At 43.7% G+C, this 26,723-nt stretch overlaps 2 protein-coding genes across 7 annotated transcripts in view; one reads left to right on the plus strand and one right to left on the minus strand.

The window, feature by feature from the left end:
- ralgps2 (Ral GEF with PH domain and SH3 binding motif 2) overlaps positions 1 to 26,723 on the minus strand; it is a 100,785-nt gene that overhangs the window by 9,596 nt on the left and 64,466 nt on the right. For all 6 annotated transcript variants that reach the window (XM_049588170.1, XM_049588169.1, XM_049588167.1 and 3 more), the window contains 4 exons: positions 3,411 to 3,548; positions 1,020 to 1,110; positions 754 to 821; positions 512 to 650 (listed from right to left, as the gene is read on the minus strand). In XM_049588170.1, the coding sequence (XP_049444127.1) occupies positions 512 to 650; positions 754 to 821; positions 1,020 to 1,110; positions 3,411 to 3,548 (436 nt within the window). The remainder of the gene's footprint in view (positions 1 to 511; positions 651 to 753; positions 822 to 1,019; positions 1,111 to 3,410; positions 3,549 to 26,723) is intronic.
- angptl1a (angiopoietin-like 1a) lies at positions 5,548 to 25,515 on the plus strand. The gene is made up of 6 exons (XM_049588203.1): positions 5,548 to 5,874; positions 16,217 to 16,474; positions 16,569 to 17,189; positions 21,964 to 22,157; positions 23,126 to 23,396; positions 24,158 to 25,515. The coding sequence occupies exons 2-6, from the start codon at positions 16,285 to 16,287 to the stop codon at positions 24,343 to 24,345; spliced, it is 1,464 nt and encodes a 487-aa protein (XP_049444160.1). The 5' UTR covers positions 5,548 to 5,874; positions 16,217 to 16,284; the 3' UTR covers positions 24,346 to 25,515.

Consider the following 26,723-nt stretch of genomic DNA (forward strand, 5'->3'; position numbering starts at 1 on the left):
TGCCAAAATTCTGAAAACATGATGTCACTCCATTCATTTCTGTAACCGCTTATCCTGTTGGGGGGTCACGGCAGGGTTCACCCTGGACAGGTCAGCAGACTATCACAGGGCTGACACATAGAGACAGACAACCATTCACACTCACATTCACACCTACGGACAATTTAGAGTCACCAATTAACCTGCATGTCTTTGGACTGTGGGAGGAAGCTGGAGGACATATGTCAGTAAACTATAGGGTATATATTAATATATGTTTCCTCGCTCACAAAATCTCATAAACCCAAACAGACTAGTATTTTGAGTTCAAGGCAGATCATCAGGGACTGATAAAATTTAAATCAAAATGTCTTCAATATAGGAGTGCATGTTCAAGCGGTGGTATTGAATTGGGTATCAATAACTGTAGAATTTCCCTGGTATTTGTATCAACCACTAGATTTCTGGTAGTGAGACGTGCTTACTGATGAAAATACAGTTTTTCTACATAATATAATTCGAAACAACTGACTTGTAGCCCAGGCTGTGGCACTTCCTGTGGCCGTAGGGCAGCAGGTTCCTGGGGGAGGGCGGCGTGGCCGGGATTTTGGTTCCTTCAGCTGCTACCGTACATTTACGGCCGCAGAGAGGAGATGCTGACGCTTCCTGGCCTGTAGGTAAGAGTGGGAGGGAAGGACAGATTTATAGACCAGGAAGAACATAAAGAAAAGAAATGATAAACAGGTTTAATTCTACATTTAACATCCAACATACCGACAAGATCCTCTTTGGAGGCGTTTGCTCGCGGTGTGCTGGTGCCTGGCTCAATCTTCTGTGACAACCTAAATAAAGAACATTGACAAATCCATCAGCTTGAGTTCGTCCTCTGTGAATTCCTCATCATTACAATAACTTTGGGGATGGAATATTTTTAGCAGAGACAGATGAGCCCTGTGGCAGTCAGCAAAAAATAAAATCTGGAACAGGAACAATAAATTATGAGGCAAAACCACAGCATACATCTGAGTTTGGTTTCTTACTTGTAATTGTCATCCTCCACAAACTTCTGCAGCTCCTCAATGTATCTGACTGAGTTGAGATACTTCTGCACATGAGGCAACACTGGGACGTCTGACAGAGGGAAGATGAGGACAAACATTAAATAAACGCACATATGTGTTCATGTGACCTAAAACTGCTCATATATCTACGCTAGGATGCTTGTCTAGAGTGAGGATAACAATTTACTAATAACGTGCATGTCCTTGTTTTAATGTTTTGTTCATACCGATGCTTGAAACAGATGGAGAAAAATGTATCGGAGCTAATCTGAGTACATTTTATTCAACTTGTTCAGATGTCACAAAAACACACAGAAGTATTGATGAATAGCAAGTATTCTTTTATTGTGTCTCCATGGCAACAGAAAATGAGGTGGCAAGGATATGATGCAGTTTCCCTCCAGTCCTTTACACAGACTTCCATCTCCTTTGTGTTGTTTTTGTTCTTCCACACAGAAGATAAAATCTCATCAGATTACAGTGAGAACGTGTCAAAAGATTCATCAGCTGACTTCACCATAATTACACTGTCGACTTCTAAAGGTCGGCAAAATTGATCCAGGTCATGTCTGTGTGTCGTATGATGTTGCCCTTGTGTTTACAGGCCTGTTTGTTGACATAGGAATGTCACCAACATTTTAGCCAACAGGACGCCAGAATAAACAGCAGGCTTTTCCATTATAAGACTTGGGCGCAGTGCATTTACACAGAGAAAAATAAACTGAGACACATTTTGCTGTCATTTCTGGTCGTAATGCATCTGTCTCCTCGTCTGTTCTCTATGTCTCACACACACACACACACACAGCGACAGTTAACCAGGTGAAGTGAATTAAACGCCGTGGCTAATAGGTGTGTTTCCTGATGGCTTCTGACCAGCCAGAAGGTTTGAAAGAACAAGTTCAAATGGACTTGGTTTTAAAGCTGCACTCCACAGCTCCGGTGTGGGAACATTTTAGAGCCTCTTAAAGTGAACAGGCCACTGTGTCAACTTCATTTGGAAACAACAAGTAACCTAGAAGCTCATGTCAAACAGGTTACTTTGTCTTACTTGCTTTTGTTGTTTCTTATATCGATGACGCCTTCACACCTTGAATTAAAATTCATTTTAGGTGATGGGATTGTGACAGTACAGGTGTAAGTGCACCCAAAACCCATTAAGAACACAGTGCAAGTGCGTTTCCATGAACCCTAGAAATGCGCAAAACCTAAATATCGCAATAAAAAACTGGTAATGGAAACACTTGCATTTCGTAAAAACTCTCAAATATCAAGAAAAAGTTTTTACGCTCTCATGAGGTGGTTTTTTCAGACGTGTCAATATAGAAGTAAGTCGTAAAAGTGTAATGGAAACACTTTTTTCGCAAATATACGACGTCGGGGGTCACATGACCGGTTCAGGGTTCACTCATTCAAACTAATAAGGACTTTGCCTTTGGAATACCACTTGCAGCAGTGGCAACCGAGACGATTGTTCCAGCTAGCGAGAGGTTTGCAATGTCCATCTTACTTCCTCAAACAAAGTGGAGTCTCGCGGGACGAGATTTTACGAGAATCACGGCGCATACGCAAAACACCTTTTAATGGAAACACCTGCGAGCCGCAATTGTACTTTGTCGAAACTTTAGAAATATTGCATTTATTTTTCGCAAACTTGTAATGGAAACGCCACTTGTGATCCAATCTGTCAAAGCACATCTACAGATGGTCAGGGACGCATTGTGACCACATTATACACAAGTGTAAATTGCGTTTTTATTCCACATACAACATCTACGAGGGCAGAAATATGTAACTGTGTGTGACTGTGTGCGACAGTGAAGCATCCACCACTGTCCTTCACCATACGTGAAACTGCAAGGCGCACAGGTGTCTCTCTCTCATCTGATGCTAACACTACTGCGGTGTCGCCCTCATCTCTAATGTATTCCTGTCTTTACAGTCAGGAAGGCCCGTTTCATCCTTATCAGCCTCGTTGTTCTTCCCAACCGGCTCTGACAGGTTAAATCATTTCTAGATGCAATCTGCATATGAGATGAATTTTACTGCACGTTATAGAGGGGGATTACTTCTAGCTAATATGTTACTTCGCACTTTGTTAACAAAGTCCTGGACTGGTACTATTTTCCTGTTGGGGAAAGACCCTCTGTACCTGTGTCAAATATTTAATGTTTTTTAAAGTGCAATTGTTGTAAACAAAGCTCATGTGGCATAAAATGATAAACAGAAAATAATATAGTTTATTGCAATTATTGCTGGGAAAATATAAAATATATATCCAACACTGAAGCTTAAAGCTGAGTCTTCTGGTTTCTTCCTGTCACTGCACCAGGCTGCTCTCACATCACTGAGTGGCTGTGAATAACTCACCGTAGGTACATGATCTCTGCAGGTCCGATATGATTCTGAGAATGTTGTTCATCAGGTTTGATCTCTGTTCGTTCTCCAGTATGCTGCCCGTGGAGGGGTAGGCCGAGTCTATATATGTCAGGTCAGACAGGTACATCCCTGAAACAGAGCAGCAGACAGAGAAGATGCAACAGGTTACTTGAAACCAGGAGAAACACACCGCCCTCCTTCTTTTTCCTCTCATCCTTTGGTGAGTCAAGGGCCCCACTGCAAGCCAAACGAGGACAGCGTCCATCTGTTGGAGATGTAATTTTAACCACCAGCGGGGGAACACAGGGATTTTCTTGCCTGGGCACAGAGAGCTCAGCTCATTAAAAAGGCAAACGAGGCTGGACGTCGTCACAGGGCCAGGTTTTCTTGGATACATGATGCAAGTGCCACGCAGCTGTGGATTTCTAGGGGTGAAGACCAGCTGGTAATTGCAAAGAGCTTGTTTGATATCACAGCGGTCGTAATAGACAGTAAAAAGAAACTCGGCTAATTGTATATACTTTGCTCAAGTTTCTAGCAGACATCTTTTTGCCCTGATCCGCTCCCCTTGGATCTAAATGAGTGCCTTGAGTGGATGACTGATCTTACTCTTAAGCCTTTCCAACTCGGGGCCATCTTGTTCCTCCCTGTTCCCTCTCCTTGCCTCTTTTTGGCAGACTTGGAGCAGAGCTGAGATTCTAAGTCTCTCATTACATAAATATTAACATTAAGAGACAAACCCAGGAGCGGCTTCCCACCATTCTGAAAACAGAGACTAACAAGCTTCAACGTGAACTGATTGTGTGCCTTTCCTTCCACGCTCCTCTCTCCCTCTCTCGTGCTTAATGTTTCTCTTTCACACCAGCGTCGAGATTAAGTGCAGATGTAAGAAAAGTTATCACACAGTAGACTACATGACACCACCTCCCGATCCTTGAAAATCGCTTTTATACACACAGATGTGTGCGCACGCATTTACAGCAGCGTGCACACAAAGTCTAAACACAGATGCACAAATAAGCAGCGACAACAGAAAAGCAGGATCAGATCAAGCAGATAAAAAGGGCCAAAGCTCGTCCTCGGGATGCCATTCGCACACAAACACAACACCATCTGATTAGAATCAGACAGAGGGAGGCTGAGAGCAGGAGAGGCAGTTTACAAGAGTTTTGGAGACACAGCTGTAAGGGGGGAAAGTGAGAGATGGGGAGGAAGAGGAGGAAGAGAGGGCTCCTGAAGGCTTAACTGCTGTAGCTGCTCTTCTGCGAGCATGTCAGGGATAACAGCAGTTAGTCATGCACAAATCCATACTGCCTGGAACACACACAGACAGATGCGTGCTCAGAGGACCCGTGGTTAGAGGACACAAGCATTTTGTATGTGTTTACATGTAGCACAACTTGTATGAAAACATGAAAATAGAAACTTGAGGCTAAGAGGGAAGAAACGTGCCACAATATATGAAGAAATCATCAGATATCTGCTCTTCTTTGCCAGTTAACTAAAAGATCTTTCAAATATAAACCCATATCTGTCCATGTCTCACACCTGAACACATTCAAGTAAATGACAGTGCTGATCTCAGACTGCACCAGGAGGAATGATTTTGCCCCAGTAACCTCACAGCTCAGCTTTATCTGCCTTCCTCTGTCCCCTGCTCTCACATACCCAGCTGAAGCTCAGCAGGAAGCTGCTCTGAAACCTATGCGGCATTACAATCAGCTCTTCCTACTTTTGAAAGAGAGAGCCAAACAAGAAAAATGAGGAGAATTGTGGGTTGCAATTAAAGAAAAAATGGTAAAAGCAGTTCGTGCCTGTGCCCCAGACTCAGCAAAAACACTTCTGAATTCAAGCAGATCTCATTTCCTTTTATTTCTTCTATATAAGAACCATGACGGTCATTGTTGAGGATGGGAAACTTAATGAGGCAGCTCTGTTATTCTCTTTTTCTGTCTTTTTTCCATCAGAGTGACATCAGAGGTGGGCTGGGCCACTCCAAAAAATAGAGAGGGGAAGAAGAAGAAAAAAAAAAGGCAATCTCAAACTCCCACACCCTCATCCCCCTTCTCCTCCCCTCTCTTCCTCCTTCCCCTCCCTCCTCTAGTCTCCCCCATCCTTTGTGAAAAACTCAAGGCATCAGTCTTCAGAGCTCAGTCTGTTGAAGTGGCCGGCTATTGAACCATGCCCCAGCCCGGGCCCCAGGACAGCTGAGTCCACAGAGAGGAGCACATCTTTGGGAAGTAGGCCTTTGGCAAAAAAAGGGCTCCATATATATACTGTGATTTTCAGCTGCAGGACAGAAGGAGTGAGTGGAGGGGAGCAACCTCAGAAGACTGGAGACAAAGAGACAGAGAGATGAGTCCTGAGCACTGCAGCTCGGTGAAGACACAACACAATACACACGTGAAACTATAACTGAAGGAAACACACCCCCACTGCTGGTAACACAAAGAAGGTAAATGCTGCCTGAGTTCATTCTGTTTCCAAGTTTGCTTTTGGAGTGTGTGTCAGCATGACAAAGTGTGTGTGTGTGTGTGTGTGTGTGTAGGTGTATGTATGAGAGTCTGGGCAGCTGTGAGAGCTCTGGCTGAGAGGTTGGAGAGGTTAAGACGTTTCGTGACTGGAGGCTCCGGCTGCAGACAGAAACATTTAGCAACGCTTCTTTGGCTTTCCTCTGGAGTCTGAGGCCTGGGATATATACTGTGTACAGCATGCTGAGAACTGCATCATGTGTATACGTTCAAGACATGTGAGCAGGTCAGGGATGTTAAGGGTGTGTGGGACGCCATCTGTGAAGGCAAAATACAGCAACGCATTTGTTAAGGAATGTGCTTGGTGATTTTGGCATGTCTATTGTGTCGAGGGTAAACTTTAATAAAAGAATATAAAGAGAAAAAAGCCCAAAATAATGAAAATGTGCTGCAGGAGACTCAAGTGTTTTCTTAGATGTAACAAGGAGAAATACTCCAGCTGTTAAAATTTATTTCAGTTTTACACTACGCCCAACCTGAAGATAAACACACAGCCAAAGACAGACAGAAAAAAAGAAGAGAAAGAAAAGTAGGGCATTCCAGTGAAACACTTGGGGGAGGCTGATCTGATCAGATGTAGAGATTCGAGCTCTGGAGCCAGGCTTGTTTATTTTTTCTTGGCTTTTGGTTTCCTAATACAGCACCATCTGAGCCTGGCCACTAACAGGGGTGCAGGGATGGAGGCGAGTTAACCCCGTGGAATCGGGGTTAGATCAATAATATTACGCCTAATGAGGCGATGACATGTCTCTCAGCACATGCTTCTCCTTGTTACATATAAAGGTCCTGAGATCAGACGCTGAGGCGCACAGAAAACACACTGTAGTTTGTGAAATCTGTTAACAGACTCTGAGAGAAGTCCGTTCCACAGTCATGTTAGGGAGGGAAAAAAGTGATGATACGATGTTATCCAACCCTAACCACATCCTCTATCAAATACACCCTGTGGATACAAGACACTTCAGTCACAACCTTGCCATGATAGCAAAAGCTTTGAACGCTAACAGCATCAATCTGGTGCACTTCCATATCACCGAGTCACAATTATCTTCAAATGTTTTCACTTAGGGTCCGGGCCTGTTGGTGGGATCTGTGGAAAATATTCTGTTCGCTACAAAGCCACATCTGTGAATGCTGTAAACGACCATGAGAGGGAGGACAGTGCAGAGTGCACACACACACACACACACACACACACATAAGAGAACACACACTCTTTGAGCTTCAATAAGCTTGGAGAAAAAGTCAAAAATGAGGGAATGGCAAAAGGCTAAGAAAACATTTCTTGAGCTTGCTGGTTTTTCCCGTAATAAATCAGAAGATCAATACCTTCAATAACTCAGCCTGGAAAAGAAGAAAAAAAGAGAGCTGAAAAGATAAAGAGAAGGAGGGAGCAGCTGTCTGACGAGTATCCAGAACATTCTGTGCTGCAGCGGCGGTGCTTGGCCCTCGGGTTCACCTGAAATCTGGCCTCATGGGCGACAGGGCCTGGGAGAGAGCTTTAAATGGGTCATTACAAAGCAGTCCACACATATTCTCTTAACCCTCACCCAGGACTTTAAATCACAGCAGACTTTCTGTTTGATGTCTTTCCTATTTTAAGTTTTTAACAGACCCTGGAACAGCCAATAAATAGCGGTCAGGTAGTGCGTGGAGGGCTGTCAGAGCCAGTTAAACGCTGACTTCATCCATACTGTCACAGACTATGTTGTAACACAGCAGGAGACTGATAGCTCACTCAGCCAGCACCAGCCAACTTGTGTTTTTTGAGAGGGGGGGCAATGGGCATGCGGCCAATCGTATCTCACTATGTGACCTGAGGCTGTGTGTGGACCCTTCGCAGACACAGCTAGGCTGATCTTATCAGTGAGACGCATATAGAAGCAGATAACACACACTGGATACAGACACAGACCTGTCTGAAAACACTGCTGTTACGCCGCGCTGACCACATGTGGTTAAATCCAACCGCAGCACAACAAGCCGGACACATTGGATCTCTTAACTCAAATCTACATCATGAGCTACAGGGCTGCCTGTAGAACTACTGGATTGGGCTTTAGAATAACAAAAAATGACTGTGAGGGGGGAAAAAGGAGGAAAATTCAAAGACAAGTCTGCAGCTGTTCTGTGAAGCTCATTTGAAATCCCCCTAATGAGAGCTTGGACACAGTTGAACGGACAGGTCACCATCGGGAGGAAGAGGTCAGCCTGGAGGTCAGGACAAATTGACAAGAGAAGTAGAGGCATGTTACTAAGTAGAGCCAGTGGGCAATGAGTGTGTGTGAATTTACGTGCTCTTCCTTGCTGATTCAACTAATAGAAAGCACATGCAGGAGGAGGTAGGAGCTTAAGGTGAGGGTGTGACTCAAGGGAGAAAATAAAACTGGGGAAAAGTTGCGACTGATCTGCTCAACCTGAAAATGTACACCATCCAGCCAAACAAACATTTACATAAATGCTGTAAAAATTTTAACACTCCTTCCTCCTGGCTCTCCTCTCTCCCCTGACCCTCCTCCGGCTCTTTTCTAATGCGTGAAACCTTCGTGGCAGCATGTGCTCCTTCAAAGCCAAAGTGTCACTTTACCAGTTTAATTTAATCAGAGCAAAGCCACCTGAACGGAAAAGGTAACAGCTAATCTGTCAGCCAGGGTAATAAATTACTGGGGTTACTGTGCCTGCATGTATCACTGCAAGTGTGTAAAAGGAGAGCTGTGTTTGTGTTGAGGGGCAGTGGCTGTGTGTTTGCTCTGGGAGGGGGGGAGGTAAGAGAATGAGTGTAGTGACAGAGGAGGGTGTTGGAGAGTTGAGAGTCCTTATCTTGACAAAGTATGACAGATAGAGAGGGACGGCCTTACATGAACTCTGCTCCCCTGGAGACCTCAAACACAAGAACTATGTGTCTGTGCATCTATGTGCATTAAAAAAAAAAAAAAGAAGAAGAGGAAGAGGGGGAACACGCTCTCCTGTTTTCCACAAAGGCCGATTGATTGCAAGGGGTTGTGGAGCGGACGGGTGGAGGCGAGGAAGGGTGGGGCTGCACCCTAATCCCACATATAGACCTCTGACCCCCCCAGCATCAGCCCACATGTTTAGAGTTTCACTACAGAGGAAGAAGGAAAACAGATGGGGGACGCAGGGCGGAGTCTGGGGGCTCCCTCCTCAGTAATACAGCATCATGAAGGGAGACAACTCAACAGCTAGAGAGCAGGAACCACTTGTGGCATTTCATTTGAATGGTTCTTCTCTAACCACCGGCCTTCCTTACCAGAGCCACTTCATCTAACAAAACGTCTTTGCTTTTCCACCCCATCCTTCATTTTTTTATTCTAGCAGGCGGCACCGTTCTCAATAAAAAGCTCAAGTTATAAACGCAGAGAAAATCCTATTCTAGCTTTTAATATTTCCAACATGCACGGTTTAATGAGGAGATATAAAACAACTCCATTATTACTGCGCCGCGATGTATTTCCTATTCCACTGTGGTAGCAGTATTTAATCTCTGTAATATTTCTTTAATTTGTTTTATGAGTTTTCCCCTTGTTTTTATGCTGTTTTTAAGACTGTAGTGTTGTTTTTGTTTTCATTAATCGTTTCATAATGTCAGTTCTTTTACTGCTCCCACTCATACTGCGTTCACCTCTCCAGCCCCCGTCCTCGATAGCCTCCCATATTTCTTCGCGCTTATCTTTATTCTGTCCTTTATTCCCAACTAGTCAGATGTTTCCTCGCTCGGCTGTCACTTCTCCTTCACTCTCCCACAACAATTGTTTCAGCGAGCACAAAAGCATTAGTCAATTTGTGTCTTTGAAGGACAGAACATATGAGTGGTCATGTAACTCAAAAACGGTGGCTGGTGACATCATGTATGGATGAAAGGCTGCGGAGGAAGTCGGTCTCTGGCTGTGCACCAACAGTAGAGCTGGCTGAGCTCCATGTTGTCATGTAAAGCAGCGCTGCTGTTTATTGTTGCTCCAAATCCAAACCCTCCTCTCTCCTTCACACATCCCTCGTCTTGTTTTTACTTTTCTCTTTCTTCTGTCCAGCGACGATGTGTTGTGTGTTTTAGGGCATTTTGGACTTGTTGTGGGAAAGTCTGAGGACCAGATGGGGGAGTGGAAGCTGGGGATTTTGAGGCTTGGAAATACATTGGCTATGAAAATATAAATCAAATTCTCTTTCGCTTTTTGAACTGCAATCCATCAGGCTACAGACTGACACATCAGAACTGGTAAATCTCTGTAGGAGACCAGGTCTGAAACTCAGCTCAGAAACCCGTACAGCAGTCAAACCTCACTTCTGGCAGGATGACAGTCTGAATCTACATCATGGGCTCGAGTTCATGCTCCTCACCTGATACATGCATCAACAGCCCAGTGCACCACATGTACCAGCACTTTAACACAACAGATTCTGAGCGCAAAGTATCAGCAAAGACACACTATCAAGTTTGATTATCTGACTCTACTATCTGCTACCATCTTCTAAGACTCTGTGCCAGTTTAATATACCCTTTGTCCACCAAAATTAGCACATACATGCAGGTTTTTTAAATGCAGGAATACCCACTAAAACTTGGCGATGGCCTTGTTTCCGATTGCCAGTAAACAAGTATACTTTTCTGTTTTGTTTCTGGTGTGTCACATTTAATGTCAAGAATGTGCCAGAAAACCCATTTAGCAAGCAGTAGTGAAATTGTTACGGTGGTTACTTCTTTTCTATATCTGTTTCCCTCTTTCAAACGTTGTGCCGACTAATTTCAAACTATGTTAGGCGCTGCTTGGACGGAGAGGGACGGAATTTGCGGTCACGACAAAGAGTTGCGAAAGTTGTCGACGGTCGCGCCAGAAAGGAGTTCTGGGTGTTATGTTTCCATCACTGCTAATCAGAGCTGGAGCTGATAAATACCTGCGACTGCTGCAGTCATTTGTCCCAGAATGAATGCTGATTGATACCTTTCCCACTTAAGACAAAAAGCAAATTAATATGTCCCTTTCCCACTGGACAAAAACCTGCTAACATCCACTAACATCTAGCATTCACTCCCAGGACAAATGACTTTTCAGTAGTCACAGTATTTATCTGCTCCGGCTCCAGACGGCCGTGATGGAACCATGACACCTGAGTGGACGCGCTAATTTCTGCCCCTTCTCTTGCACAATGCAATGACAGAACGCCACAAATACAATGTGTCTGCGTCCAAGCAGTGTGCAAACATTGTTCAAACTGAAATGGCGGCAAGTTTGAAAGAGCAACTGAATAAGAAACAGTAAAAACAAGAAATAACCACCATAACTTTTTCCACTGGCCTCTATGCTGCTTTCTACTGTTTATCAATCTTGTTTGTGACACAGAATGTGAAACAGCAGTGAAAAAGAAAGAAAGTAGGGTATACTCATTTACTGCAGAGCTGTGTACACTGCTCTGGTCATATACATGCTCATTTTTAGTGGGAAAGGCTATTAGTGGGTTTTTTGTCCAGTGGAAAAGGGGCTTTAGGTGACCTAGCTAAAACTAATTCACTCCAATACAAAAGAGCTGCAATAAATCCTACTTACATGAGGGTTATGATGTTCTGTTTTTGTTGAAACTGTTCAGAGATGTTGATTTATTGAGTGTTGCGTCAGAATGCATTACTTTTACCTAGGTATCCTAAAAAAAACTGGCAACTGAGTGAATGTTACAAGTCTAATAAAACCTGTATGATAGTGACACACAACAAAAACCTGCAGAGAGCCAATTTTCCATGGAAGCATACCAATAGTTTATCAATCAGTTTAATACGGAGTTTGCTTTGGTTCAGGTCACAAAATGATGTCTGCGTTCTTGGAGGAGTTTTTGCCAAAACATACAGAGTAACCCGAAGCCACCAGTGTGACATATGGCTGTCTGTCTGAGGTAACAACCAACAGTCATTACGCTGTTTAACCAACGAGGCTAAACAAATTTGTCCTGTCTCGCAGTAATGTAAGCAGCCGTCTGGCTTAATGAGTTCTCTGGTCATTTCCTCTCTGACGACATGCAGAAAAGACTTATTTCTGTCTCCTGCTCGGGCGCAAACCTAATCACCATTAATGCACAACATCAGCTCATCAACACAGAAAACCAAGAGATGAAAGCCAGTGTCCTCGCTAAATATATATATATATATATATATATACACCTCCACATAATTAAAGCAAGCTAAACCCAACCTGAAATAGTTGTGGGCTTTATAGAGGCATGAAAAGAGCAAAGGAAGTATGCTACAGATAAACGCTGCCTGTCCTTAGACTGTTCCAATAAAAGCCATGAAAATAAATTACACCACAGCACACACAGAAAGAGAGAGCCAGAAAGTGGGGAGTGAGGACAATTAAAAAGCCACTGTCATATGTCTCCTGACTATTAATAACTATTAGTGGGTGAGGACCCAGCAGTGCACTTAGGAAGACTTATGAAGCTCATACTGTTGCCAAAATAAAAGGCAGGCGGAGTTAGAGCTCTGCTCCAAATCCTTTATTCCACACACTGGTTTCACATGAATGTTATGGGATACAAGAGCTGTTTGTCAGTAGGGCTGAGCCAACAAGAAACTTAATAAATCCTACTCATATTAAGGAGAACATTGGTTTCAATTGCCTTTATTTGCTGTGCTGCTCACAGCCTATGACCTCCATATGTATCTGCAATCTGCTGCTTAAGTGATTTAGCTTTAACCTAAAGACCTGGAGACGAAAGAGGCAGAGGGACGCAAAACAGAGAATGCAAAGAGAAAGGAAAGTATTCAAAAACGGAAGGAAAGGAGGGTAAGAAGGAGAGGGTTTACACAGGCACAGAAAAGACTGCAAAAGAAGGAATACAAGTATTTCATTTAAGAGAGGCTTTGCCTCAAGTTATGTTCATGATGCCTGGCCAGGAAAGGAAAAAGGGCCATGACCCACTTTCTATCACTGTTACAGCAGTCTCTTCCATCTTTAATCTACTAGTGTCTGTGCTATCCTTCTAAATCTTTGTTTCAGCCTCTCTGACTGTCACTCCTCATCTCATCCCCTTGTTCGGTCTCTGTAGAATCTGTGCACATAGCTCAGTGCTCCTCTAGGTTCTGATTGTAAGTAACATTCCTCTAAAGCACCTCATGATGCATTTACAGCTGAATAATAGTTAGAAACATGTGCAGGAAAATTGCTCATTCGTGCCAAAGCACACAACACCAGACATGCAGTACATGTGAGCTAGACGTGAGCTTTGTCCAGGGAATGGAAATCAAACAACGCACACGCATCAAACTTGTATTAACTTGTCACCCGCATACACACCGGAACTGCACAGTGCTTCCACTGTAAACTAAAACTGCATTCAGTAAACAAGCTGGTCTGTCAGATTTAAGTGCAGCCTGTCTCGTCAGCCATCCGTGGACTTAAATTATTTGTTGCTTCTTTTGTTGTTGAATGTGAAAAGCAGCAGATGTGAGCTATTGTTGGAATAATGGCCCATTCCAGCTCTGCTGACCCATTACAGTTGGTGAAGCAGGGCAGCTGCACACATTGGTACAAACGCAGAAGTTACACATACAGAGAGAATCCAAATTTCCCATCTACAAAACAAAAACACAACGTATTGGCATACCAACTGCAACCACAGAACATGAAGGCATATTCGCATGTATGAAGTTTTACGCCCACAGGTGAGCAACTTTATGTTTTCCACTCAGTAGCGCTCCCCGTCCCCAAACACTTCAGCAGTATTTAGTTTCGGTTTGTTTGGGGTAGAAAAAAGAAGCCGCTCTGCGTGCTCTGAGGAGACGCTGTAAACTTTGTACCTTCAACACACACTGGTGACCTCTTCACGTTCCCTGGAATGTCTTTGATATATTGCGGTTCCATGAAAGAAGCTAGGCCCCTCGTACTCTGAACCACCACCCAGGAGGAAATCAGACTCCAGTAGACAGGAAAGAAAGGGAAAGGAGGAAAGAAAAGGATAACAAGAAAGAGATGGGAATTGAGGAAGGTGATGGCTGATGGATGAGCTGTAACGTTGCCCGTCCTGTTCATGCTAAGGGGACATGTAGATGATGTTGCAGATGATGTTGTATATGGACGCTTTATGGAGCTTCCAGCAACAGCAGAAAGCCAGTCATAGTTTGGAAGAGAGAACTGATACTGCTGACGCTGCTGTTAAAGTCATTAGCAGCTCTCACTGAGGTCAGCAAGGATACAGTACCTGGTTACGCTGTCAGACACATCCTGCTGGAAAAACACACGACCATGAAACTGAATAACGTCTCTGGATAGTCATGCACACACAGCATTCAATCATACAGATGGACACACGAGCTTAAGCATACCAGTATGATCTGCAGATCTGCAGTACTCGCTGTAATCCTGTCCCCGCTCCACATTGTTCCAAGTGACAGAATTGCCAGAATTCCTAAAGAACCACAATGGCGTCATAAGGAAGACACACAGGGCCTGAGTCTCAGGGTGGAGGTAGGACTTAATGATGTGGCACGGAGTAAAGAGTGGCTGAGGAGTGATGAAGTGGATTAGGAGGACTAGACTAGTCTTGGCTTTGCGCAGGCCGAGGCCGGGGTGTCAAATGGGGCAGTGTGTGTGTCTTTGTAAGTGTTTTTGTGCTGGTGCATTGATGAGAAACAGAACTTGAATCAGCAGGGATAAGAGAGAGTCGAGGGAGTGCCAGCAGTCGCCCCTCAAATTAGACAAGGCTGAAGACAACTTTGCACACACAGTTTTCTTGCCTCCGTCTCACACCCCTGTAGTGACTGCCTCTCTGCGTGTTTTCTTTAAATTGTTCAAGTGAAACACAAATACTACCTCCTACTACACATTCCCGCTGGATGAATGGAGCCACGTGGAGCAGTGGGCGCTCAGCGGTGAGCATATTTAACCTGTCTCACAGGAAGCTGCATCAAGGTCAATGTGTTTTACTGGGAGGGGGGACACTATGCACACACACGCACACACACAGCACTGTTGTACAGGACAATAAGGTTAGACCTCTGAGCAGGAAGGAGGTCTTGAACGCTCCCAGAGGCCTTTTTTTTTTTTTTTTAAGGAAATATTTCAAACATAAGGACATAAATCAAAAGCTAAGAGTTCCCTAAGAGATTTGAGTTTGAATCTCTGTTGCGTCCAAACACGTGTGAAGATAAATCACGAATTAAAAAGCAATGACTGTTTATTATGTTTAGTTTGCATGCCGACAGTGATGTTTGAATCAATGTTGGAAAGAAGACGCAGATGTAGAGAGGGAGATTAAAAACAACCTTGACGCAATACGCCCTCATCAAAAGCAGCAGAGAGAGTGTATTTCATTCAGCTTTATTGTCTAATTGCATTGAAACAATACACAAGTGAAATCAAGCTTCTCTTTAATCCCATTTATTTTAGATCAGACAAAAAGTAGGCTACTTAACCTTGATTTCAAAGTTAACATTAGAAGAATATTCCCACCCTCCTCCTAATATAGTGACAACCCCTGGTGTTTGAAAGTTTGAATGCTCCACATGAGCTGTGGTCGTCACAGTTTGTGTTGGACAAATCAGCCATTTACACTGCAAACACAGGCTGTACTAACTCAGGAGCAGTGACTGTTGGGGGGCAGGAACCACAATATACCCCAGAAACAAATACTAGACACTAGGTTTAAACAGGATAGTTCTTGCGGTCAACATGCTAAAAACTTCCTGGATTTCTGGAACTCTCGCTGCGAGTAAGAAAGACCATTAAGGTAAAAACCATGCAAGACAAGAGGATAGGAATTTGCAAAAGAAACTAAAGAATCTAATTCCCAGAGTAAAGAAGGTGACGTAAGAGTGAGGGCAAGTACCAAAGATAAAGCCCAGCCAGCAGCCACATAGCAGACCTCTTTAACTGAGGGGAAACCAACAGGACCTCAGAAAAATGGGGTGTCTGTCAGCGGTGGAACTAACCGAGACAGAAAGCAGACTTCATCCCGTGGGCTGGACGGCCAATGTGTTCTCTCTTTCAGTCTTTCCACACAACCGATGCTGTGTGGAACAATGACCTGACAACTCTGCTACTGCACACAGAGTAATCACTTTTTTTAAACAATTGCTGATTGCCTGTGAATATTTTGAAAAAGTGTCAAATACCTAGTCATTATAATCTTTCAGCAGTAAGTTCCCCTGCTCTGGAATAACATACAATCAACACTCCTGCCGTTAACATTCCCTTTGTTAGCTCTCTGTAAACAAAGAAATGTCTGTTTCAGAGTCCCAACTCTTCAGATCTTGTATTTTTACAGGGAGGCCTGGGGGGAGTTGGAGGGAGCGCCAGTAGCTGTCCATCTATCCATCTAACCAGCCAGCAGCTATGCAGGGGCTGATGTGGAGCCTGTGTGCCCTGCTCTGCCTCTCCCTGTGGGAGCAAAGTTACTGTGCGAGCTCCAGGGAAGCCCGGAGGACCAAAGAGGTTTCACTGAAGAGGAGTAAACGAGCCCCCATCAACCCTGATGCCAAAAAGTGTTCCTACACCTTCCTTGTGCCCGAGCAGAAAATCACAGGTTCAAAGGATAATTTCTTTTTTAATGGACTTTCAGTTATTCATCATATTGCTTCTTCTTAGTAATCTCCTAATCAATTCTTATCTGTCATCAGGTCCAATCTGTGCCAGCACCACAGGCCCCCAGCCAGACAAGGACAGAGTGACGCGTATGGACATTGCAGATGTGCGGGAGGTGCTCAACAAACAGCGGCGTGAGATTGAGACGCTGCAGCTGGTGGTGGATGTGGATGGTAACTTAGTGAACGAGATGAAGCTGCTGCGGAAGGAGAGCAGGAACATGAACTCCAGGGTGACCCAACTCTATATGCAGCTGCTGCATGAGATCATCAGGAAAAGAGACAACTCTCTGGAGCTGGCCCAGCTGGAGAACCGCGTCCTCAATGTGACCTCGGAGATGATGCGACTGGCTTCAAGGTACAAGGAGCTGGAGGCCAGGTTTGCCGTGATGGCCGGGGTGGTCAACAACCAGTCAATTCTCATCTCTGCATTGGAGGAGCAGTGCCTGAGGACACTGGGACGCAGTGAGCTGCCTGTAGTTCCCCCGCTGGTACAGGTGGTGCCACAGAATATACCGGTTAACAATCGTTTCACCAACGAGATACAGAGGGACAATAACAACCGGGCCTTTCCTAGAGGATCGCGCATGGACGCCCCTACTGCAAGCCCATTTGGAATTGAACCTCCACCGCCACAGGGAACACTTACATCTGATGGTATGTACAAATTTTAAAGTGGCAGGAGATGATGAAATATAAGTGATTGAACACTTTGGTAATTGTACTTTAGTAGTTGTGTGTACCATTAATTAGGACAATTACTAAGGACTCTTTCTCGCAACAGTGGGTACTGCTGAGGCACAGTTGGCTAATCCTTGGCATGGAACAGAGGCGGTGAAATCATACATTCCTATGATTCCCACTTGGCTGCCTGTATTGGCTGCAGTGCACTGAGCATATGTACTAAATTAGTAGGATGTGGATTAGGCCTCTTTGAAGAGCATTAAAAGACTTCAGAGAACGGGAATAGATATCTACTGCGAGGTTTTAGTCAGATTTACATTCAGTCTGTGCACGGCATAAATCGGCAAGGTATTTACAAACATAGAACACATCTGATGGAGCACTCCGTCATGTCTCAGCCCGCTAGACAAAGCTATCAAATGAGATGGATGAGGCTGCTCTGAGCAAAGACTGTCTCCAATGTGAAACCAATTTGCAAGGTTAGAATGCTACTTGGAAATGACTCCTAAAGATTGGTCAGGGCTGTTGTATTTTGACTGGCGATTAGATGATGGCGGGGAACGTTGACAGAGGTTATACAACCAGATGGTAAAATGGATGAAATCATCCATAACATCCCTCAGACAAGAAGGGGAAGAAATGAAGATCTGTCTGAATACTGACACAGGAGCCACTTAGTAGGGTGACATAATAATGGTTTACATGCTGAGGTGAGAATACCTTAAATCAAATATTTAAAGCTCTGGATAATTCTGACTCTTAACGACTCCATTTAAAGATATCAATACTATCTTGATATGTGGCGTTAGAGAAAGAGGGTGGTACCATTTAGCAAAGCAAGGTGCTAAACTACAAGAGCTACCTCTTAAATCACAGCATTTTAATGAAACATCAGCTCTCTGTTCCTGCCGTACTAGAACATGTAACATGTTTTGCAGCTGAAAGGCAAAGGGGCCATATTTCAAAAGCCTCCATGGAGAAGGAAAAAAAAAAAACTAAGGAAACACAGAGATGGAAAATGAGGGCGGTGAAGTGGTTTGGGGAGGTCAAATGGCAAGGACTCTGCTTGTAGATGAAAAAGGACTGAGTGTTCTCATAGTTATTTCTAGCAAAGCCCTTGTTGAACTGTAATTTTAGCATTGTATTAGTCAAATATAGCTCATTAGAACTGAGAGCTTCAATGTAATAATCCTGCAGCTCCACTGAGTCTCAGCTGGATTAAGTGTAGAGGAATACTTCACCAACAAAATCCTCATTTATATATGAGTTACTCCACTTGTGTTACGTTGAATTCATACAGAAAAATTTCTTTTCTCGCTTGCCTCCAGGGTGAATGAAGAATCAAAAAATGGAAATAATTCTTGATGAATTAAAGTCAGAGGGGTTCGCATTTAAAGGTAGGATTTGGAGGATTATCAAACAAAACAAAATATAGACATATACAAATGAAATCCTGCTTAATCATCACCTATGGGCTTCTACTCATGTGTGGTGGTGACTCTGTTTGCAGAGCTCCTGCCCTTTAACTGTATTTTGATGTTTTTGTGAGCTCAGACTGCTTCTGGGCGTAGATTTCCCCAGCCAATGAGAGAGCGCAGGTGCCGTGCCCGAGCGTGTCCGAGCGTGCACCAGCGCAAGCCTTGCCTGAACCTCTTCTGTGAAGCCTTCTTCCGTACCTCCGGGCTCCGTACACCCGGGAGAGTTGAGCCTGATAGGAGGGGCTGAATTTGAATGTGTGTTTACAAACAGCAACTGGAAAATCCTCCAGACCCTACCTTTAACAACAGCAAAACTGTCTCGAAACATTTGTGCAGTATATCCAAGTCTGATTTATCCAGTCAAATGCTCAGTACTTCCCAACACATGCATTTCAGTCGCTCCAGGGTTCTGTGGGCTGTTTTTGGGATACCTGAAATGCCTGATTCATGGCAGCTTTTCTAAAAAACATCTTTACGTATTTTATGCAATGAAATTGTGGAGGCAAGTGAAAATTGCAGAAAACATTTGTAAAGGTAGGGGGCGTTAACAGTTGATAGCCACAGATCAGCTGTTAATGCCATTCGATGGAGCACTGAAAGACTGTCCCTGTGAGAGGCTCTCCTCTTGCTTCCTCTGCCTGGTTAGCAAAAGTTAAAACAGCACGTGATCTCATTTCTACTCGTCACATTTTGCCGCTTGGGCAGAAGCCCAACAGCAGCGGTTAACATCTAACACCAAGCCCCCCACCCCCCTACCATTACAAACAGATTCTAATTCTGTGGGAAACACTGAGTGCTCATAATGATGCACTCCAAATCCAGGACAGCATCACAACTATGTCTGCAATTTCCACTTGCCTCCTCAGTATTATTGCAAAAAATGCCCATTAACACTACATTTATTGCAATTTTTTTGAAAAGCTGTTGTAAAATCAAGCATTTCAAGCCCACAAAAATCCTAAAAACAACCCGTGAAATCCTGGAGGGACTGTAATGCATGTGTTCAGGAACTGGATTAATGACACTTGGACTATACTGCACATGTTTTAAGAGAGTTTGTAAACGGATGTTCTGATATAGTTTTGCTGATGTTAAACGCATCCCCCTCAAATTCATCAAGATCTTTCTCTGGTTTTGGCTTCTTGATTCACTGTGGAGACGTCAAAAAACAAAGTTTCCTTTATGAATTCAATGTAACACGAGGTGAGTTATTGATTTATTATTATTTTGTAGGTGAAGTACGCCATTAAGCATTAAGCTGCTGCTTTCACAAACTTCCAGAATTTATTTTTTGTCTATGACAGAAACAAAGCTCTCTATCTGGACACCACAATTTATCTACAACCAAGAGAAACAACGGAAAGCCAGGGATGGATCATATTTGTTTTGGTTGCCGACACATCATCCATCACCGTTTAATTTTCTGGAAAAGAAAAACAACCCTGCTGAAATATTTCTACCTCTTGTCTCCATAAAACATATTTATCCAATTCCTGGAGATAAGGATGCGTACTTGTACTTTGGAATGAATTCTTATGATATTATGAGTATACATGAATGAATATACACTTTCCGACAGATGGTATGTATCTAAATCAGAAAGGAAAATGGGTAAAAGTTCAACCCAAACACACGCCAAAAACCATTAATAGGCTCTCTTACATGTACGTTCACTACTACTGTAAATACACATTGCCTGACCACAGTTTGGTCTAGTTGAGCCCTTTTAAACCACTATGGCTCGTTGACTCGATTTATTTTTAAGTTCGACCCCTTAAAGCTCTGTTTCGAAAAACTAACAAGAAAGTGGCAGAAGAGGAGAAAAGGCGAACATGTCAGAGAGCCCCCTCACTGACAGCTCTGATGAAGACATATCATTACTAGCAAAATACATAGCTTATGCTGGGGAGTTTTAGGTGTCTGTGCTGGGGTATTACACTGGGTCCCTATGTGCTCTTACACTCAGCTGAGAAAACCATCTTCTAAGGGCCTTTAGGCCCTGGAGGGCCCCACACAATGCCGGTGTTCATACTGGTTTAATACATATTCACACTGGGGAAAACAGAGGAAATATGCTGGGTTTAGGTTCAGCTTCTTTAGCTTTGGGTGCAGTGCTAGCACATGGCTTCATCCCAAGGCTACATGTAGAAGAATATTCATTTAACAAATGAAGTGTGCACATGAATGTTTGTGTAATTCTATAACGTTTGGATGGCCTGAGCAACAGCAGATGATTTCCAAAGAATGCAGCCACATTGATACATCCAGTCAAACCATGGGGTCTAGCACTCCTTCCCAACTTTTATCTTGTCTGCTGTCTAGAGCCCCTAGACTGATGATGATGACTTTTGCATACGCAATAAAAAGGAAGACATCTTGTTCAGTTGAATGTGCAGTATGGTGCATTTGTTCAGGGAGCTAAAACTGACTGATTCATGCAATGGATGGCTTTCAAGATCAAGAGTCAGTAACAAAATATATGAATGTACAAAGTACAAAGCCTTTAAGTTTTATGGTCATTTCTGGGTTTTTACTGGCTGAATAAACCATTTTAACATTTTCGTTGCCCCAGGGGCAAAGCATTATCAACTACTGAACCCAAAACACCTGGGACACGGAGGACCTTGGAGCCTGTTTACACCTGATATTAACATGGATTTCAGTGATTCCAACACAAGTGGACAGCTGAAAAACATCGACATTTACACGTGTCTGTCATGCGGCTCCAGCTGACTGCCTGTGTTCATATTTCATTGCTGCCTATGTTACTTGTGCTCGAGGGTCAGAGGGCCCATTGGCTGTTGTGTCAGGTCAAAACGATGGACAGTCCCAGAACACTTTGTCCAACTCATTGTAAAATTGGCAGGTTACAGAACATTCGTGTGCTGTCACCAAATAAACCACCATGTCCTACGTTGATGACAAATTTTCCTGTTACGTGCTTGTTGGGGAAGCATCAGGACACGTTAATGTTTACACTACAAAGGATATGTGGTCAAATGCATCCCAGACATTGTAATCCTCAGATCACAATGCATCTTGGTGGTTTGTTTATTATATTTAGTGCTGTCCACTGTGATCGGATCACCCAAGATGCATGTTAATTCCAGTAAACAGGCTCATTAAGAATATTATCGAAAATGCAAATTGGAATTAAACAACAGATTGTGAAAAAGTGCAATGCACAGGGATTTCTTTACATATCAAACAGTTGAAATCACTAGCACAATGTCTTCCTTTTTTTTCTACAACCATCTTTCTGAGCACAGGTCCCTTCAAAGACTGTTACCAGGTGCGACAAGCAGGCCACAGCACCAGCGGGATGTACCTGCTTAAAACTGATGGCAGTGATCGGTTGATCCAAGCCTGGTGTGAACATGGCCTCGACAACGGAGGATGGACCGTGTTGCAAAGGAGGAGAGACGGCTCTGTCAACTTCTTTCGGAACTGGGAGAATTACAAGGTAAGCTGAGGAAACAGTTCTTAAGCATGAGGGAGAACTGTGTGTTCACAGCTTTCCCTTTTCTATTTCCTTGGCGACCCAGTCTCAGCAGTTCATTTTGAGGCCACTAAGCAAGCACTTGCTCCATCAATGTAAACAGCTTAGCAGTGGATTTCCTCACACTGAAATCACAGCCAAGAACCTGAGCCAGGGACCTACATACAAATCTACGCAATCACAAAGCCACGGTGGGCTGAGAGGGAAATACAGCTCAAACCCCCCTGGCAACGATCCCTTCATCTTTTTCTTTTCGTGCGTCAGCCTTTGTGATTGAGATGTGATCCAGGAGCTAACAGAGCGAGCAGGGGACAGAGGCGAAGGAACACTAAAAAGTGACACAGACACTAAGCCTGACAAAATTTACTGGCCTCCCGGTTTAAACTGTTTAAAAAAAAAAAAAAAAACATGGCAAAGACGAGCGTTTTCCTCTCAGTCATAAAATTTGATTTAGAAATCAATACTTACATGCTGTTTGGATCTAGAACAGAAATGTGTCTCCTCAGCTCTGCATTTACTGTATTCGACTATTCATTTAATTGCAGCCAAATCACCATTGCCCCTGCCATTCAATGAATTCATCTCGAGTGAGAAACCACAGATCAAAACCTTAACACATTAGTGTCTCAATGAGAAGCAGATTTGATTTCATTTTACTTGATTGCAGGCACCAGACTCCTTTAAACTCAACACTCTGCTAAGAAATCATATTAACCTCTCTCTGCTTTACTGTTTGTGTTTTTTGGACATGATTTGTGCTCAGTGACCGCAGAATAAAGAGAGATCTGTTCTTTCACTAGTTGGCTAACCCCACCACACAAATTAATACTGCACTTTGTTGGTCTGTGCTACACTGCAATGCAATGTTTTAACATGAACCACAACTAACAATGAATAACAACATAACATGCTGTGGTGCGTGTCCCCCACAGAGAGGCTTTGGAAACATAGACGGTGAACACTGGCTTGGGCTAGAGAATATTTACAACCTGGGGAAACAGGGCGACTATAAGCTGATGATAGAGCTGGAGGACTGGACGGGGAAGAAGGTGTATGCCGAGTACAGCAGCTTCCACCTGGAGCCAGAGAGCGAGGGTTATCGGCTGAGACTCGGCACCTACCAGGGCAACGCCGGCGACTCCTTCAGCAGTCACAACGGAAAACATTTCACCACTCTTGATCGTGACAAGGATGCATTTTCTGGTAAGGGGGGATGCTAGATGACTTACAAATGCTTTTTGATTTCTTATATTAGTAGTCATATAATGACACAACTAGGGACGTTCACATACCATTTTTTCTTTCCCAATACCTATTCAGATACCTGAACTTGCATACTGGCCCATACCAAGAACCAATCTGATGCCACTGCCCTAAAAATGCCACGTTATTCCATTGCGTGTGGCCTCTGGAATCAGCACTGTTCCGCACACAGCAACACAGCCTCTGACTCGTTGACACTCTCGAACCAGTGCGTCATGGGATAAATCTTGCATTTAGTAGACTTCAGTTAATGGCTAATGACGTCAGTGGCTCCTTTCAACAGGACTGAATGGATAAATGATCACAGAACAGTTAGATTTATTAGTAAGTCTGTCAAAAAACACTGCTGTTGCGATCGCATCAGAGTGCTTGGTGGAACTTTACAGCGGTAACGAAGCAGAGTCCATTTGAAGTAAGTTCCTAGACAGCTGTGTGCTGGAGATGTTCTGGAAAAATTAAATCGAGCACCTTGATTTCATACACAACATTGACAACCTCAGGGGTTTTAAAGTTTATCACTAAATTACGCCATGTCGGATCGGTGTGTGCACTTGTTTACTAGCCGTTACGCCATCAAGCATTTTAAGCAGTATCGGAGGCATTTCCAGTACTGGAACAGCTCTAGACACAACAGAGTGTAAGCGCCTTCTTTTTCTGTCCATCGCACTCATCTTGCTTTATGATGTGTCCCTCTCTGCTAGGTAACTGCGCCCACTTCCATAAGGGCGGCTGGTGGTACAATGCATGTGGCCAGACCAACCTGAACGGCGTCTGGTACAGCGGGGGAGTTTACCGCAGCAAATTTCAGGATGGTATCTTCTGGGCAGACTACGGAGGAGGTTTCTACTCCCTCAAGTCAGTGCGCCTCATGATCCGGCCGATCGACTGAAACGTCGGACTGCAGCTCCCTTCAAATGCACCTCAGTTTCCTTCCTTACCTTTATTTACCCATAAACAAAGACTGTAAAGGCAGAGCCGGAAATCCCTGCCATCCTACAACACTGCCTTGTAAAATACAAAGGAGGAAGAGACGGCGGCATGTGTTATGGCCAGACAGTAATGACTGCAGCAGTCTGTGCAGTGGCTGGCTCCCAGGTTGACTTTGAGATGAAGACTAATGCCACTGCCCTCCCTAAGTAACTGCTCTCCTCCACCTTTAGTAATGGTCCGTCAAGCTCCCTTGGACCATGAAGTATATCTCTCAAGTTCCCTATTTTAGTCACCCTTGTTGAAACTCAGTATGTAATAAAAGGGAAATGATCATTTACTAAAGACATGAGATTTCTTCTGAGCAGCTAATGAACGTAGTGTCGCCCATACCAAAGGGTACTGGATGTACGGGGATGTTTAACCATTGAAGCATGAAAAGTTATGAAATGTTAAAGTTATGTTGCCGATTAGAGAATCCAACAGTTAGAGGACAGGACTTGCCAAACCTACTGTCTACTCGTTCCTGTGTTTTGTCTGGACTTCAGGGGATTCATTCGACCCCAACAGAAAACGAACTGGTGCAACAGTGTGCTTGTCCAATGTGCATATGGCTGAGCTGGCTTTGGTATGTAAATATCTTTGGCTTTATTTGTGAAAGGTAATTTAAAGAGGTGTGATTCTACTCAGGCCAAATGTTCACAATATTGTCACTCTGCCATTGTTTGTTATTTATCAGTGTATTTATAGTAAGTATAGTCACATGGCCATTTTATATCTAGCCCCCTTTTTTTTTTATCCCATGTAGAGATACATTAATGACACTTGAAAAGAGGCGCACACACACACACACACACACACACACACACACACACACACACACACACACACACACTTAGCCGACATAAACAAACCCACAGTGGATGTCTAGTTGGAAATATGAGACATGCACTTCCTGTTTTCATCAAATTAAATTCTTTTGTAAACACCGAATCGTCTTTCGCTCTTCACTCAGCTTCATATCAGTGAATAGTTAAATGAAACTTTCAATGATCTCCACAGTGAATGTAAAACTTGAAATATTGCAGTATGTAAAATACGAGCTCAGCTTTTATCTGTGAAGAGAATGACACGGCCGTCAGTTCTTTGATCTGATTTAAGTGCAATACATGCTGTCAACGCACTGATGGAGGTCAGAGGGATTTAATAATTAAAAGAAAGTGGGCAGAATAAAAATGAACTGTGGCCACCAGAGACAGGAGATTCAAGATCACATTATTCTTGTTAAGGAGAAGTTTGAAAGAAATATGTAAGAGGAGAAAGAGAGCTTTGCAGAGGCAGACTGGACTGTATCATGAGGACAGATGTATATAACATAGAGGATATTAAATGATGCTGCTACAGAAAAATTTAGACTAAAATTAAAGAACTGGAGAGACAGCAAGAGTGATAAAGAGCAAGAGAAAGAGGCGAAGAGAAGGAGGGGAACATTCTTTCCACATAAAACTTTTCTTTCCCTACAATACAAAGGTATATCACGAAATTATGGCTCCTCTCTGGACCCTTCCCTCGGAGGAGCTGTAAGTCAGAACAGATAGAAGCCGTCTGACGTAAACACTGCAGGAGAAGAAGCTCACAGACACATCGTCAACACGTTGTAGCTCAGATACTCAAACACCCTGTGAGCCAACAAACCTGGCAGGTAGGCTTGCTGTCAGCCATCTAAAATACTGTATATCCATGCAGAGCAGGCTTTGTCTGGCTGTACTACCTCCTGGACTATAGGTCAGGGACCGGTGGGGAAATAAACATATGACACCTTCCAGTACCCCTGGTGCTTTCCACTACATCCATTATTCCACACAGTTTTACTTGACGGGCTCTAGACTTACTTTTCCACTGGTAGCACTGGTGCTAAAAAGTTCTCATCTGGTCGCACCAGCACCTTTCTCTTATAGCGCACTCACACTAGGCAATCGCATTCACGTAACCCATCGGCTGTATTCGGCGTCTGACTTAAGGCAGACGGCGATACAGCCTCTGGGGGCAGACCCCCAATTTTTTGGCATTCCGGTTTGATTTGGGCGGAGGAGGCGAATTTCTGTTTCCGACTTCTGTTTATATATAAGTAAATATGCTGAACCATTGTGATGGATTCAGAGTTTGCAGTGACGCCAATTATGTTCCGACTCATTAGTTCACTGCACGGACTGTTTAACCTGGCAACAACTGCAGCCGGCTCAAATGTGATTGGTCAATATCACGCGGACTACAAACAGCCTACAACTGGAAAGCAGGGCTCTTCCACTCTTCTTCCAGAGGCAAGATCTCCGGGGTTTG

Source organism: Epinephelus fuscoguttatus, linkage group LG10 (genome assembly GCF_011397635.1).
Source record: "Epinephelus fuscoguttatus linkage group LG10, E.fuscoguttatus.final_Chr_v1".
In the NCBI taxonomy this organism is placed as follows: domain Eukaryota; kingdom Metazoa; phylum Chordata; class Actinopteri; order Perciformes; family Serranidae; genus Epinephelus; species Epinephelus fuscoguttatus.